Source organism: Ailuropoda melanoleuca, chromosome 8 (assembly GCF_002007445.2).
Source record: "Ailuropoda melanoleuca isolate Jingjing chromosome 8, ASM200744v2, whole genome shotgun sequence".
NCBI classification, from domain to species: domain Eukaryota; kingdom Metazoa; phylum Chordata; class Mammalia; order Carnivora; family Ursidae; genus Ailuropoda; species Ailuropoda melanoleuca.
The window spans coordinates 5789742-5805517 of record NC_048225.1 but is presented as its reverse complement, the minus strand read 5'-3'; the positions used below and the strand labels follow the sequence as shown (position 1 = coordinate 5805517).

The window sequence follows — 15776 nt, the reverse complement described above, 5'->3', positions numbered from 1 at the left end:
CACAGAACCACCTACACATTTAGACATGAAACAAGCCTTTGATGGGAGAACATTAGAATCAAACTGATCTCTACAAGTGAACTCAATGTAAAATAAAATTACGGGTGGTTCAATGTAAGAAGTTAGTTTTTCTTTTTTTTTTTTTCTTTACAAATATTTCATTAAATTTTTAGGAAAAAGAAATTTTAAAAATAACTATGATATTTTAAAAAGCTATTGAGTATTTAATGATGTTTTCAATGAAAAGAGTGAGAAGAAGGTGTGGACCTGCTCTGTAAGGATAGGGGCTGAAACACTGACCTTTTAAACAAAAGCAAACTGCACTCTGTTTCAAAGTTTGTGAGACTAATTACTCTCTGACATCACAGGGCCATTCCTCCTACAGAAGAGAGCTTTTACACTAACATATGCCACTAATACTTTCTGTGGCAATTTGTATGAGAATGGAATGAGATCTAGCATATTTAGATCCAATTCAATTTCATAAAAGTTTGATACTAAGCAAAAATTTAAAGTAATCTATGCAGTATTTAAAAATAATTAGAATTATGACAACTTAAGAAGTCTGTTTTTCTAAAGAACTTCCTCCACCATCTTTAGAAGAAGGTGGGCAGCCAATATTTCACTTACTGTTTTTCCCCGAGAGAAGACAGAGGGCTGCGTCAAGGAAACAGGTCCAGAGATCAAAACAACCAGTATGAAAAGGACAGGGTGATGGGTGGATTAACAGAGGTTTAGGAAAGATTTCACACTAGATATTTACTGTTATCTAACCCAGCTTCTGAATTCCAATACTAGGGTCCTATCTAAAATTAACCCAAACAGCCAGCAACCACTTTCCGGCCACTTATGTTCCAGGTACATTTTTCTATCAAATGGTACAGTCTCAAGTTGGGATAAGGAATCTGAATAAACAGATAAAAGGTCAACTATATTTGAACTTAAAAGGTTCTACTCACTTACTAATCATTCACACATTTCATTCAACAAACAGCTACTGAGAACCTACTATAGTGACAGGCAATCCCGATGGATACAAAGACACAAAAATGAATGACACACATTCCTTACCTTCCTAAAGGTTTAGAGTATGGTGGGGAAAACAAACACTAGGCTAGTGCGGCGTGTTCTGTGCTATGACAGTGGTAAGCGTGGGGTGCTGAGGAAGCACACTCTGGAGCACCTACTCAGTCCCAGCAAACATGACTCCCCACAAGTTTAGGGCCTTCCCAAACACGGAAGAACCTGTGTATCTCTGGAATTCATGTTCGTCATTTCAACAGAAGTAGTTGTTCTATATTCTCACTTGGGAGAAGCAGACCGCAACGAAAAGACAGATTTAGGAGTACTTCTGTGGCTACCTAGCTTCAGGGAACAATCATCCATGGGTCTCTGGTGTATCTGCCCATCCTTTTTTTTTTTTTTTTTAATTTAAATTCAATTTAGTCAACATACACTGTATTGTCAGAGGTAGAATTTAGTGATTCATCAGTTGCATACAACACCCAGTGCTCATCATATCACGTGCCTCCTTCATGCCCCTCCTCCAGTTACCCCATCCCCCCATCCACCTCCCCTCCAGCAACCCCCAGTTTGTTCCCTAGAGTTAAGAGTCTCTTATGGTTTGTCTCCCTTTCTGTTTTCCTCTTATTTTATTTTTCTTTCCCTTTCACTATGTTCATCTGTTTTGTTTCTTAAATTCCACATGAGTAAAACATATGGTATTTGTATGACTTACTTAATTCACTTAGCATAATACCCTCTAATTCTATCCACGTTGTTGCAAATGGCAAGATTTCATTCTTTTTGATGGCTGAGTATATTCCACAGCATGTGTGTGTGTGTGTGTGTGTGTGTGTGTGTGTGTGTGTGTGTGTATCACATCTTCTTTATTCGTTCATCTATCAATGGACATCTGTCTGCTCATCTTCTTTCCATTACTCCTCCTGATCATCTTTTCAAGAATGTCAATAGAGCGCACAGCCTTGGAAGATAAAGACAATATCTCGCTTGGGGGCAGCAAACAGATTCGCTCCGGGTCAGGTTAATAAAGGTAATGCTTCCTCTCTGGGTGAAGGCTGGACAGGCTGGCTAGCGGCCCTTTCCAAGAGAAGCTCCTCAGCTCTCACACAAACCTATTCTGCAGACGATACCAAGCTGGCTGCGCGTGCACACGGTCCCTGTGGAATTCAGGAACCAGAAAACCAGCACAAACTTTGAAGCTCCTTCCCGCAGCTGGCTATGCCCTGACTTGTCTGGCAACATAAATCAAAATGTGGCAGGCTTACTTGTTAATCTGCGAGTGGCATTTCAGACTCTCCACAGTTCTTGAAACCTAGAAAAAACTTGTTTTTCTCTCTTCAGTAAATAAGAAAAGCCAAATGAATCTGCAATTTCCACCACATACGAGAGTTAGTCAATGGGAGGTGAGGAAAGGAAGAGAAGAGAATTAACCCAGTACCCCATATCTAATCCTATAATCATAAAACCATTATATAAATCTGGTTAGCTAAACTGGTATTAGTAGTCAGGCTGGAAACCAAATAGTGTCCTGAAGCCTGTCTGATAGCATATTTTTTGGCAATTAAATACCTTCTGCCTCTTCTTCTTGGAAGAGGGAAAGTTAGAAATAAAGTATTATTTCTAAAAACACTCATAAAAAAACCAATGCTTTGTTCAAGTTATTAAATAAAATGGACCAATAGCTATTAGAACACATATTACTAAATGTGCTTGAAACTGAGTCAAGTAACAACCTTTAATAGAATATAGTAAGGAGAAAATAAGAGTCACTAAAAACCAGCTTTTCAGATTCCTTTAAAAAAAAAAATCAGTCACAGAAGATGTGGGTGGGGAGTAGAGTGCCGAAGAGAATTTTACCCAGTCTTTGATTTGTAAAGTTCTACTTTGTGGAAATGTCAGCAGCTAGGAAAAACAGTCTAGATAGATCAAGAGATACAAAGAAAACAAAACAATGCTGAACCAAACCACAGGAGAAAACAGGTTATTTAGCAAGTTCTTACTAAGTGCATTTGGAATATGCAACCATTTCCTCTATCAAACATTCTTAAATCAGTGTACCTTCCAAAATTAGGAATCACAGCAAGGAAGAAAGCACTCCTCTGCTCTGTTGCTTTCCATAACAAAAACCAGCAGATAGGAAAATTCGCGCAGGTGGCAGAATTATTCTAATCATGATTACCCAAAAGATGTAACAGGAAATATGCCTTTTTAATTTAGAAAACAAACTTAGGAATTACTATTTGGAGGCAGGCTCTATAGTGATTGCTACTGAGAAATTAAGTGATTCATTTATTCCACCAATATGAGGGATGGGGAGAAAGCAGATCAATGGTAAGGAAAATTCCATCAAGAGAGATTATCAGTGAAAATATGAGCGGCATCCTTTATGTGCTCTCAGAAAAGTTGCAATACATGATTTCTATTTCATGCATGTCTAATGCTTAGGATTTTCTTCATAAATTCCAGGGACATTTACTAAGGCACTTGTTTCTGGAGCTTAAAATTAATGCACTGTAAGAATCACTACTGTGTTGTCTTTATTAGAACTGCAACAAAATATCACTCAGTTTTCAATCATTTATAATGCCAAACAAAAACCAGCAGATTTTCTGTCCAACACTATATCAGGACCGTCTGTCACCTTTATTCTAACCACCACCAGGCAAGCTAAAAAAAGAAAAGAAAGGAAAACAAACCAAAAATAGCAACAGCCTTCTGGAGGTGGAAATGTCCAGAGATTGATGATCTGCTACCTGTTTAATAGAGATAAACTTTTTGTCCTATAGCCAAACACTCCTGACTTGAAAAATAAAAATTTTAAAATTCAGTTTATTAAAACTTCATTGTAGATGTTTCCAATCATGACTTGTTTAGGAAGTTACATCATTGCTTTATTTTGATACTAGGGATGAAAGTGTTGTTGATGAATGCCACAGGAGAGATTCTCTGAAAGAAAATGACCCCAAACTACAAATAAGTGGTGTCTACCATGTCAAAGATGCTGCAGACCATGCAGCAACAAGCAAGAAATGGAACCTGCTCTCAAGAAAAGTCACCTGACTACACATTTCTTTCATAGTCAATGCATCTATCAAAGACCAATTTATCAGTTCTTCCTCTTAACCTCCCTTCCTTCCTTTTTTGAAGGGGTGAGCACCCAATTTAAAAAGGGAACCCGGAACCAAAAGGGGTCAAAGAACCCTCATACCCCAGGTGTGGTGGTGTCCCTCAGAGAGCCAAATCCCACCCATCAAAAACCCAAAAGACACGGAAAGCTTAAAGAGAAACTGCACCATTTTCTAAATGACAAGTCCTATGTTCCATTCATCAAGCATCATTCATTACGCACACAAATATCCCACAACACTGTATCCTACTACGGCTCTTTTGGTTTTGTTTTGTTTCTAATGTCAACTGTATACAGTCGATACTTAGGCTTTAACGTTATTGAAAAAAATTGGCCTTTCTTAATGTACAGGCATCCCTGTTGCCACTGAACTTTACTGAAATGCCACTGCTCTGGCCAATTAACTTGCCAACAGGGCTCCCAAAAGGGTATGAATTCTTTACAGTCCCTTTACCCAGTCTAGCTCCCAGGCTCCATCAACCAACCAGCAAATCACACACATGCTCAGGGCACCAGCCAAGATAGAGTACCTTAAACTGTTTGAGAAATAATATATTTCAACAAAAGCAATAAAGTAGTCATCATGGAAAAAACCAGAACTTCAGGACTTTTACTGTTTCAAAATTTAGTATACCTTTTGTTTCAAACTACATACAGATGAAGGGAATATAGCAACCTTTCCAGTGCTTAAAAACCAATAAAGATCTTAAGCCACCAATGGCAGAAGAGTGCCTTACATGCTTCCAGGCAGGGACCTCTGACTATTCTATCTGAAATTGCAACCCCCCCATGAACCCTGCCTCCCTCTTACCCTGTTTCATTTTTCCCACAACATATGCACCTATTTTTTTGTCCATCTTCCCCCACTAGAACTTAAACTCCATGAGGTCAGGGAATGTTGTTAATGTTCTCGATACCTGGTACTTAGCAGGTGTTCATAAGCATTTGGTGAGTGAGTTAATTTTCCTTAAAAACAAACAAACCATGAAGCCTTCATTTAATAAGCCTCCATTTCACCTGAAATGCAAACTTTCATGGCAAAGCTTCACATCAAAGCAAACGTGATTTAACTCTGCCTGTCACCAGTAAATGGCACTGTTTCAGCTGCTGCCTTGGACTCAGATTCGGCATATATCTTTGAAGCTGTTCCAAAAACATATATTGAACAGAACAAAATAAAATGGAAATCTGTTCGGACAAATTTGAGAGGTGAAGAGAACATGAGAAGTAAAATCCACTGCTTCCACAAATACAGTCCTCCTGTTAAAAGGACTTAGACTGCTAAGACTTCAGAACAAAGGGTCTTACAAACAGCATTTTGGAAACTCGCCTATTCATAATGACAGTAGCTGCCATGTTAGGCTAAATTCTCTACAGTTACATTTGTTAGAGCTATAAATACAAACAAACACTTGTTGATGACTTTGAAAAGCTCCTTATTTCTGATTATCCTAACAATCAAGCTCAAGGGCAATTTACATGGCCCTCAAGAATAACCTGTCCTATTTCACATTTCTTTCATTATCTCCACCTTACTTTAAAATGAAGATAAACATATCCTGATTAAAAATAAAGTTTCCAAAAGTTAGGCTATAAAATTAAGTCACAAGACTTAATTCAGTAGAAAATTCAGTAGCCAGGGGCACCTGGGTGGCTCAGTCCATTGAGCATCTGAGTCTTGATAACAGCTCAGGTCTTGATCTCAGGGTTGTGAGTTCAAGCCCCACGCTGGGCTCCACAGTGGGTGTGGAGCCCATTTTAAAAAGAAGAAAATAAGAAAATTCAGTAGCCAGCAGATGTTTCAAATATTGAGGATGTATAAAAGTAGGAAATGAAGGAGAAAAAGTCAAATATTGTTGATATAATAATGATTAGCATGTGAAAGAATAAACATCAAGCCAAAAGCTTTTAGCTTTCCATTGTCAATTTACGTCTTCAGGAAATCATATGCATAAAAAATTCAAATAGGGAAGGAAGGAAAATATATATTTATATACCAACTCAGTATGTACATTTAACTTTCAAATCACACAATAACTATTCCTTTGGAATTGGAATGAAGTTTGAATTACAATTAAAAAATTGAGAATGGAAACAAGAAAAAGCACCTGCAGAAAGACAGAAGAGCATATATACCATCTCTATTTAAACTACTCAACATTTAAGGTCATCCCACCATCGCTCCACTTCATGGTGCCAAAAATTGAAGGGGGGGCACCTGGGTGGCACAGAGGTTAAGCGTCTGCCTTCAGCTCAGGGCGTAATCCCAGCGTTATGGGATCAAGCCCCACATCAGGCTCCTCCGCTATGAGCCTGCTTCTTCCTCTCCCACTCCCCCTGCTTGTGTTCCCTCTCTCGCTGGCTGGCTCTCTCTCTGTCAAATAAATAAATAAAATCTTTAAAAAAAAAATAAAAAAGAAACTGAACCTTTCAGATTCTTTCTTAACCTGCAAAATGGGGGTAATACTACACAAGACTGTGGTTAGAGTTTACTAAATGATATACGATAATCAAAGTGCATGGCAGATTACAGAAAACGAATATTCATCACTTCCTGATACTTCTTTTACAAAAACTGAGTTGTCTGCAAGAAATTTCAGGAAATAAGCTACCATAGCTCATTCCCATTTTAAATCAAATAATTATGATGATAAAAAACAGCTAAACCAGCACTCTCCTGCAACAGTTCATCAGTATATCCCAATCATTCCCCAAACAAGGGCATTACTTCCTCTAATGTCAATTTTTAAATCAACAGTCTTTAAATATAAGCAAAATCCATAACCTATTATCTTCGACATAGTATCTTCTAGAAATATACTGCACAGTATTAATATCCACAAGACTATTGCCAGGTAACTGGACAGAGAACACCCCACCCAGAAAATTAACTTAATAATTTCATTTAATGATTCCACATGAAATAAATATCCACTGTCAATACCACTTTTAGTTCTATTTATAAGCAATCAATCCATTTCTACAAGGCACTGTGTTTGCCTAATATAGCCTCATCATATCAAATTATAAACTCTCCATAAATATTTGGCTGTGATGTCACCTGGACCCGTGATATTAATGTAGGGTTTAGCACTCCAGATCAATGCACAAGTCTGAGGATGTGAGAAATACTCTATCCACTATGCGTAGTGGATAAAATCATAGAATCATAAAAGCAAATTTGTTTTCTGATATAACACCTGGAGTAAATGAAATGCATCACTTTTTCTTTCTAAAACTGGCCCTGATACAGACAAAGGCCTTATTTTTCCCCAGCAACTATCTCAGACGCTGCCTGGCCACGGCACTGGCAAAACTGTATCATCCCCTAATCTGCATGTTCCTATGATACTTTATTGAGTGGAAATCATAACTAATGTTAACTATCTCCTTCTATGTATACAACTGTGCTGGGTGCTTTCTATTTCTAATCACAATAACTCTGCCAAGTAGACATTGTTATTGGACCCATTTTACAAACACAGACACTAAGGCTCAGAAAGGCTAACTACTGAACATCATACCAAAAATAGCTCCCCATACTAAACACATACTTTCTTGTCGTCATGGTTTTTCTCACTCTGTACTCTGCTTAGAGTGCTTACCCACCCCCCATCAACACCTATCCATTCCTTAAGGTAAAATTGCTGCCCCAGTCCATATTCTCTCCCATGTGCCAATATTACAGCTTTAAACCATTTGGCTGCATGAACAAATAAATGAAGAGAAAGCTGGAATTCTCTACTGAAATTTTGGTTAACTCAAGTATAAGCCTCTAAAACTCACTAAGTCCCTAGCACAATCCCTGGCATCCAGTAGGCACTCAGTAATTTTGCTCCTGGAAGGAGGAAAAAAAGACAAGCAGGAAGGAGGAGGAAGGGGGAAAGAGAAAAGACACAGAGAAAAGAGTCAGAAAAACTCCAGCTCCTATATATCAGAATCTTGATTCAGAATTTTAGAATACTTTTATAAGAGAACATTAATAAATAATAGTAATGGCAGCTAATCTATTACCACCAGGGAATTCTTGCAATACCAAGAATTATTGTGCAAAAATGTAAGACTCCAAATAAACAAAATATAGATTCTACTCTAGATAAAAACAGATAAACAAAGAATTATCTATGAGTATCATTCAAATCTTAACGCTGACCTAGGTTTACTCTTCTGATGGCTTTAAAACGACAAGTGCTGAGTTTAAAATGGAATCCACTTGTCAGTCTCATCTCTAAACAACTATAAAATGAGAAAGACAAAAGTAGATGCTTAGAGATTTCACTCTTATATTTAAGAAAATGTTTTAAAATCATTTTAAATTCATCACATTAATTATATATTCATATTCTTCTTTAACATTGTTTCCTTGGATGTCAACTTTCTAGCCAACAGCCAATAAAACTAACTAAAACACAAGCTTCTTCCCTATGACAGGAGGTCAGCCAACCTCTACTGCCCTGGTGTGTGATCACGCCTGCTGGGCTCTCTCCTACCACCTCTTCCCTGCTCTGTCACTCATGATTCGCTCTCCAGTACTAAGGAAATCTGTTTCTCTGCCAATGCCTTGACCTGTCAAAAAGAAAAGGACTACGACAGGGCAGTCTTCCAGAAGACATCGCTTGTACCGTGTACTCGGTACCTCTCTTTTCCACTCATGCCCAGGTCTAAAGAGGTACACACATCAATTCTGTATTCCATGTCTGCACACAATGGGCAGCACAAAGTTATTTAAAGTGCTGTCAATTACACTGGCATCACCCATTTAGAGCAAGTAAACTAAGTACAAATTACGGTAGGCAACTGGACAGAGTAGAAGGAGAATGTGATTTGGCATCAGAAACAGGTTCTGGGTACTGACTCCACCACTGTGACTTTGGAAAAGTCATTTAAAAGGCTTCGCGAAATTTAAATATCATCATCTGCCTTTCCTGTCATGAGGACAAAATGAGAACTTGTAAGAATTTGGTATAAAATAAAACACCAAATACATTATTTTACCAATGATAATGATAGGATTATTAAACAAATCCCATGTCCTCTGCAATCCAATGTGTCTCCACAGGGTCCAAACTTTAAATGAATTCGACAAATCTCCTCCCTTTCTAAGGGGGCAAGAAAGGAAAGAAAAGATAATCTCAACAAAGAATAGCCTGTGATATAAGTAACGTGACCAGTTCTCTTGTGTGTCTGGTATGTTGTCCCCAAAGGCAATTCTGAAACAGGAACAACAAAAATATTTGAACAAAGACAGTGGTGTCTGAAAAAGGACTTAGTCTCCCAAGGCGAATACATTCATTTATGTTTAAATACTAGTATTATTTCCATTTGACTATGGTTTGGTTTTCTTTACTTTCTCAGGTCTATCCTTAAAAATTGGTAATAAAGGAAGAAAACAGCATCCAGTGAGCACAACTCAATACTAAAATGCAAAATGCAAGATCAAAGGTTAAAATGGAAAGCTGACTATGACTGCAGATGCAAAAATCACACTCAAAACCAAATGTCTTAAAAACACGATAAAGAACCAAAAAGCTGAGGATAATGTGAACACAAGTAAATATTGACTCTGAAAGCCCGAAGGCACTTAATAAGTAAAGCTGGCAAGACTAGGTGAGGGTGGGAGGTTAAAGGCAGTAGCCTTTGTATTTCTATTTCAGCCAAAGAACCAATAATTTCAACTCTGGCTGTGTACAGTACTAGGGAATGTGCAGGAAGAAAGAGAAAAACATTCCTTTAACAGCATCTCAAAATTCATGCTGTTCCAAACTATTCCTCACATTTGACATACAGGTCATATACTTCCAATTAATTACATCTAAAAAAAAATCATGTAGGTATTTTAAAGACAGACCTCTTTATGGTACACCATGCAAATGTATTCTTAATCAGAACTTTACATCATCACTATTAGATACTTTCATCTACTATCTAAGTTCCAAAGCTTGGCCTCCACAGGTATATAATTTAATGAATGAAATAAAAGAAGTTATTTATGCTCATGTTTATAGAAAATTAAACTATCTTTTGAATCATTTTTAGTCAATCAATAAATCTTCGATATTTTCAAAATCTTACAGTTTCAAAATATAGGTTTCTAAAAATAAATCCCACATGCGTGAAATGTATATAATTCACAGCAAATAAAACTATCAAAGTGAAAGAATAAGAAATTCAGTAATTCACTCATTCATTCATGAGACATTTTTTGAAATTCAACAGGAGCTAGACACCATATCAGGCCCTGAAGACATACTGGTCAGTAAGACATTAATTTCAAGGAATTCAGAATCCAATAGGGGAGGCAGTCCAACATACAATTTTGTGTGACAAGAGATATAAAAAAAGTTTAAAAAGCCAGAGACAGTAACAAATGTTTAAGGACATTTTGGAGATCAACAAAAAAAACCAGTATCTAGCAGGGAAAAGCAGGGAAAAACACAAGCAATACACATACACAGAAATTATACAGGTGAAATAAATGAATAATGTTCAATAACAGAATCAAAGAAAGATAAATTCAAATGGTTTTAACACATTTCTCATTGATTTTTTTTCAAAATAGCAAAAACACGTTAATATTCAGTGTTAGAGGAAGTAAATGGGCAACGACAGACAAGGCCAGTGGGACAATGACTGTGACCTCTCTGTAGCATAGTTTGGCAAAATGTACCAAACCTTTTAAAATGTGTCATGGTCCCAAACTCATTAGAAGAAATTAAGCCAATATCCCTCATGAACACAGAAATAAAGACCCTTAACAAAATATTAGCAAACAAAATCCTGCCACAGATAAACACATCACAACTAAGTTTATTATAGGAATTTAAGGTTGGTTCAACACTAAAATAAAAATCTATCAACAGAACACCTATATGTTCACCTTAATAGTTGAAAAAAAAAAGTATCTGACAAAATTCTCACCATCCATTTTGATAAACACACCAACACAGCTAATAGAATGGAAATTTCCTACCCTGATAAAGGCATTTATAAAAAAAAAAAACCTATAGCTAACATCACATGTAAAAGACTGAATGTTTTCCCTCTCACAGATCAGAAACAGAACAATGATGGCCACACCCATCACTACTTATTCAACATACAGTATAATTAAGAAAATTAAATAAAAGACACACAGATTGGAAAAAAGAAATGAAACCATCTTTCTTCACAAACCCCATGACCATCTACAAAGAAAATCTGAAAGATCTCCAAAAATAAAGCCACTTGAACTAACAGGTCAATTTAGAATGACTGGCATACAAAAATAAACAGTATTTCTATATACTGGCAACAAAGAAAGTTATATTTTAAAAGTACAATTTATAATAGCATTGAGAACTATGAAATAGCAAGAGATGAATCCAACAAAAAATGTGCAAGATATGCATAAAATTATAAAACCACGCTAAAAGATTTTAAGGCCTAAATAAATGGAAAGATATGCCATATTCCTGAATCAGAAGACTCAAAATGTCAATACTCCCCAAACAGATTCATAGATTTCAACGCAATCTCAATGAAGATACCATCATATTTTTTTGTATCAATTAACCAACTGATTCAAAAACTTATATGGAAATGCAGTGGTCCAAAAAGAACCAAAACAATTTTTTTTAAATATCAGGTTGGAAGAATTGTACCACCAAATTCAAGATTTACCATGAAGCTAACAAAGATGGGTGTTACTGGTGAAAGGATGGCTACAGAAACGAAAGTGAGTCAAAGAGACCTACACATACATGGTCAACCGTGAACAAGGTCAAGGTTACTGAATGGAGAAAGCACTACTTAACAAAGGCACTGGCTCAACTGGACATTCATTTAAAAAAAAAAAAAGAACCTTAACCCTTGCCTCACACCATACACAAATATTAAGCAAAAATAAACACTAGCCTTAAATTTATGTACTAAAAATGTAAAAGTTCTCAAGGAAAACATAGGAGAAAATCTTTGTGGCCCTAGGTTAACCAAAGATTTGTCAGATAACACATAAAGTGTATCAACTCTAAGGAAAAGTGATCAATCACACTTCAAAAAGGAGATCAGTATCCTGGTTCTTGGTCAATCAAGTCAGAATACCTAGGCTCAAATTCCAATTATGCCGCCAGTAACAAGCTGTACGCCTCATGATCTTACTATCTCTGTGTCTTAGCTGCTTTTTCCCTCCACCTGTATAATGAGATAAGTACCTACGTCACAGGGGGTTATTCAAAAACCAAATAAGATGTTTAGAAAATGCCTGATTATATATATTAAGCACTCAATAACGATGCTTGCTACCTTCCCAAGATTTCTACTTAGTTACTTAAACACATATCCAAGTTTCAAAGTTCAAAATTTAGTATTCTAAGACTACTTAGAATTTTATTAAACGCTGTATAAAAAATAAGAGCTCAGCTTCATTTTTTATTCAATTCTCTTTAAAGAAATGATTAAGAACAAAGGCATACAAAACAGGAAGGGACCTAGGGAAGGAGAGGTGAAACACATTCACTGTACACCTACAAGTACTCCAGAAAACAGGTGCTTTATCTGAATCATCCCTTTTATGTCTCCTGGCAGGTAGCTATGGAGAAACAAAGGATCTACATGAAACTTTTAATAAACCTTCATAAGTGGCCTTTAAAAAAGAGTGCTGGCTTTCTATTTAAGATACTGGGTTGGTGCCCAAAAGCAAATGTCTCATTAAGAGTAAAATTCATGCTTAGGGAGATTAAATCGTTGTAAGGAACATTTATAACAATTTAAATCAGAAAGTAGTATGTTAAGAATCACAGTGAAGGATCCTCACACCAATAAACCAAAGAACCCCATCACCTGCCTTCCTTAACGCTATAACCATGACTCTGGCTACTTTTAAAACATGCCTCAGAAGAATGACAAAGGAGAAGATTAAATTTGTCAGCCTTCTTAGAGTTCCTAAAGTTATGAACAATGAGAACTCTCAGGCACCTATTCCATCTTTAAATATGGAGAAGGAGGGGAGAGTTCACTGTAAAGAAAGCCATCCCACAAATTTCTCCTAGTATTTATTTCCCCCATATTTCCCCAAAGACCACAAGCAGCACAGGGTAAGAAATGGTGGGAAATAACAGAAGACGCTCCACTGGGGGTAAACTTACCTGTAGTGCTTTGTTATCTTGAAGGTCCAACCCAAATACATTGTGCCGCTTCACCGTAAAGAAATCAGCATCCTGTCCGTCCTCCTCCTCATCTCTGTCCAAGAACGGTCCAGGAGCTTCCTTGGACTCCCCAGTGCTAGGGACAGACTGAGGCTGAGACTCTTTTGCTTTTGCCAGTTTCTCTTCCATTTCTTCTTCATCTTCCTTCTCTTCTTCCTCTTCATCACTAATCCCATTAGCAAGTGTGTATTCTGTCCCTTCTGGTCTTTTCCCACCTTTCTGAAGGATGGACATTTTCTCATTGAAGTAGGCTCTAAATTCTTCCACTTCATCATTAGTGAGGGAGGGAGCCCTTGGCTCAATTACTTTATTATCTTGGCTCACCACCAATTCTTTGGTGGGTTGTTTCTGCATTTTCTGAAGAAATCTTACCCGTGGTGCCACAGCAAGACCAAGAGACCTTAAATATGAGTAAATGAAAACGGTTATCTATTGGTATTATGCAATAGTTTCTCGAGAGTGGAGATCTATTTTGGGAGGTTTTTTTTTTTTTTAAGAAAACACTCCTCTGAGATACAACTCAATCTTGACAGGTTAGATATCCAAAAGGCAAGCCAAAAAATACTGAACACCTGTCAGAAAACATTGGAAATACCCCATTTTTCATTAAGTGGTTAATAAGGTATAAAATAAAGAGCTCAACACCAGAAACAAGGGACTAGCTCAGGTACCAAATCTGCCTATGTCTAGCTTACCTCTCTCAGCCTCAGCTTCCACAAAGATGGGGTAACAGTAACCAGGCCCATCTCACAGCTGTTGTAACAACCTGACTTGCTAAGTGAAAACACTTTGCGAACCATAAATACTAAAGCTGAAAAAGACATGGACATGGAAAAAGACACGAAAGGACAATTCTCTACAAAGAACAAATGCAAGTTATCACTGTCTTCTCCTCTCAGACACTTAATACAACATAATCACTTCTACAAAAAAAAATGATTTCTAAACAAGAAATCAAAAAAGAAAAGAAAAATTATTTTCTCTTTCTAAGATCAAGATTCACTTTATGATCAGGTCTTTCCCAGCTCCTATATTTTGACTAACGGATTGGAAAAAAAACTCTTAAAGCCAGGCCTGCTACGATAAACAGCTAACTTTATGACATGGATCCACTGCCTCTTCCTATGAGACAAGATTCAAGAAACTGAGAGGTGCAGTGGTAAAGCACAGACTCAGAAATGGGACTGCTGAGGTTCAAATCCTGACTGTCACCCAGTAGCTGTGAGACTGAAGGATGTTTCTTAACCTCTGTTCCTCAGTTCTCTTATTTGCAAAACGGCATGATCAGTATCAACATTATAGGATTGTTGTAAGAATAAAATGAGTTCATAGACGCCACGCACTTAAAATACTGCCCGGCACATCCACAGCCACTACTGAGCACTTGCCATTATTACTGTTATGAGGGCTACAGGGTGGGATCACAGACTCGCATCCATCAGAGTGTTTCTCTCAGTATTTTACAATTGTATTTATGTCTCTCTCTCAGCTACTAAATCTTGGAGCTCCTTTAAGGTAGGAGTACATACATCTATAATTTTAACATCCAGCACAATGAACTATACATATTAGCTGTTCAAAACATGTTTCTTTAGGAAAATAATTTTTTAAAACATTCATTATACCCTACATACCTCACACTGCTTTAGGTAACAAAGGGCTTCTAAAGGAATTTATACATCAAGGAAATTACACATCTAAACATCCACAAAAATTAAGAAACACCACATTAAACTGTACCAATTATTTAGGCTTAGAAGTTAACTTTCTGCCTTCCCTAAACATCACCAATAAAAAGCAAAGGTCTTCAACTGTGAATAGATGAGATTTCCTGGCACTTGCAGCAACAAAATGTCCCATAAATATGACCCTCCAGTGTTAAAGTCCTGTGCCTCCCGTTTGCTAGTATCTCAGTAGGTCAATCAGAAAACCAGGACAGAACTTCTTTGTAAAGTACCAAAAAAGGAGCCAATAACCTAAACCATGAATTGTATTCAGAAATGGCAAAATTAGTAACTGCTACAAAAATAGCTAAATGACAAAAACATGTTATATCCATGGAAGGCAGTTTTCCATCAATTACCTACAGAGAGAGTCAGGAGCCTCACACTGTTATCCAGCAATTTCAATCATTCTAAAACATTACAACTGACAAATTACCAGTTATACTAAACTTACAATCTAACATGAAGCAGAAAACAGCAGCTCCCCCAGATACGAGTTTTTATCAGACTCCATTTACTGGTAAAGTCATTCAAATTCCTGGAGAGCAGGACAAATATACAGACCCTGCCTTGAAAATACATATTTCATCACAGACTGGGAAATTTTATGCTGACATTTAATACATGATTAACCTCAAGGGTGCTTCTATAGGATTTTGTCAATGCTTGTCCCACAGGTAGAACTCCACTGAAAAAAGATCATCCCTCCTTTATAGCTAA

The 15776-nt window shown here is 37.0% G+C and overlaps 1 protein-coding gene across 1 annotated transcript in view; it reads right to left on the bottom strand.

Moving 5' to 3' along the window:
* Window positions 1-15776, bottom strand: part of DDX10 (DEAD-box helicase 10) — a 261469-nt gene that overhangs the window by 201312 nt on the left and 44381 nt on the right. Inside the window, exon 13 of the mRNA XM_034665709.1 lies at window positions 13273-13732. Within this exon, the coding sequence (XP_034521600.1) occupies window positions 13273-13732 (460 nt within the window). The remainder of the gene's footprint in view (window positions 1-13272; window positions 13733-15776) is intronic.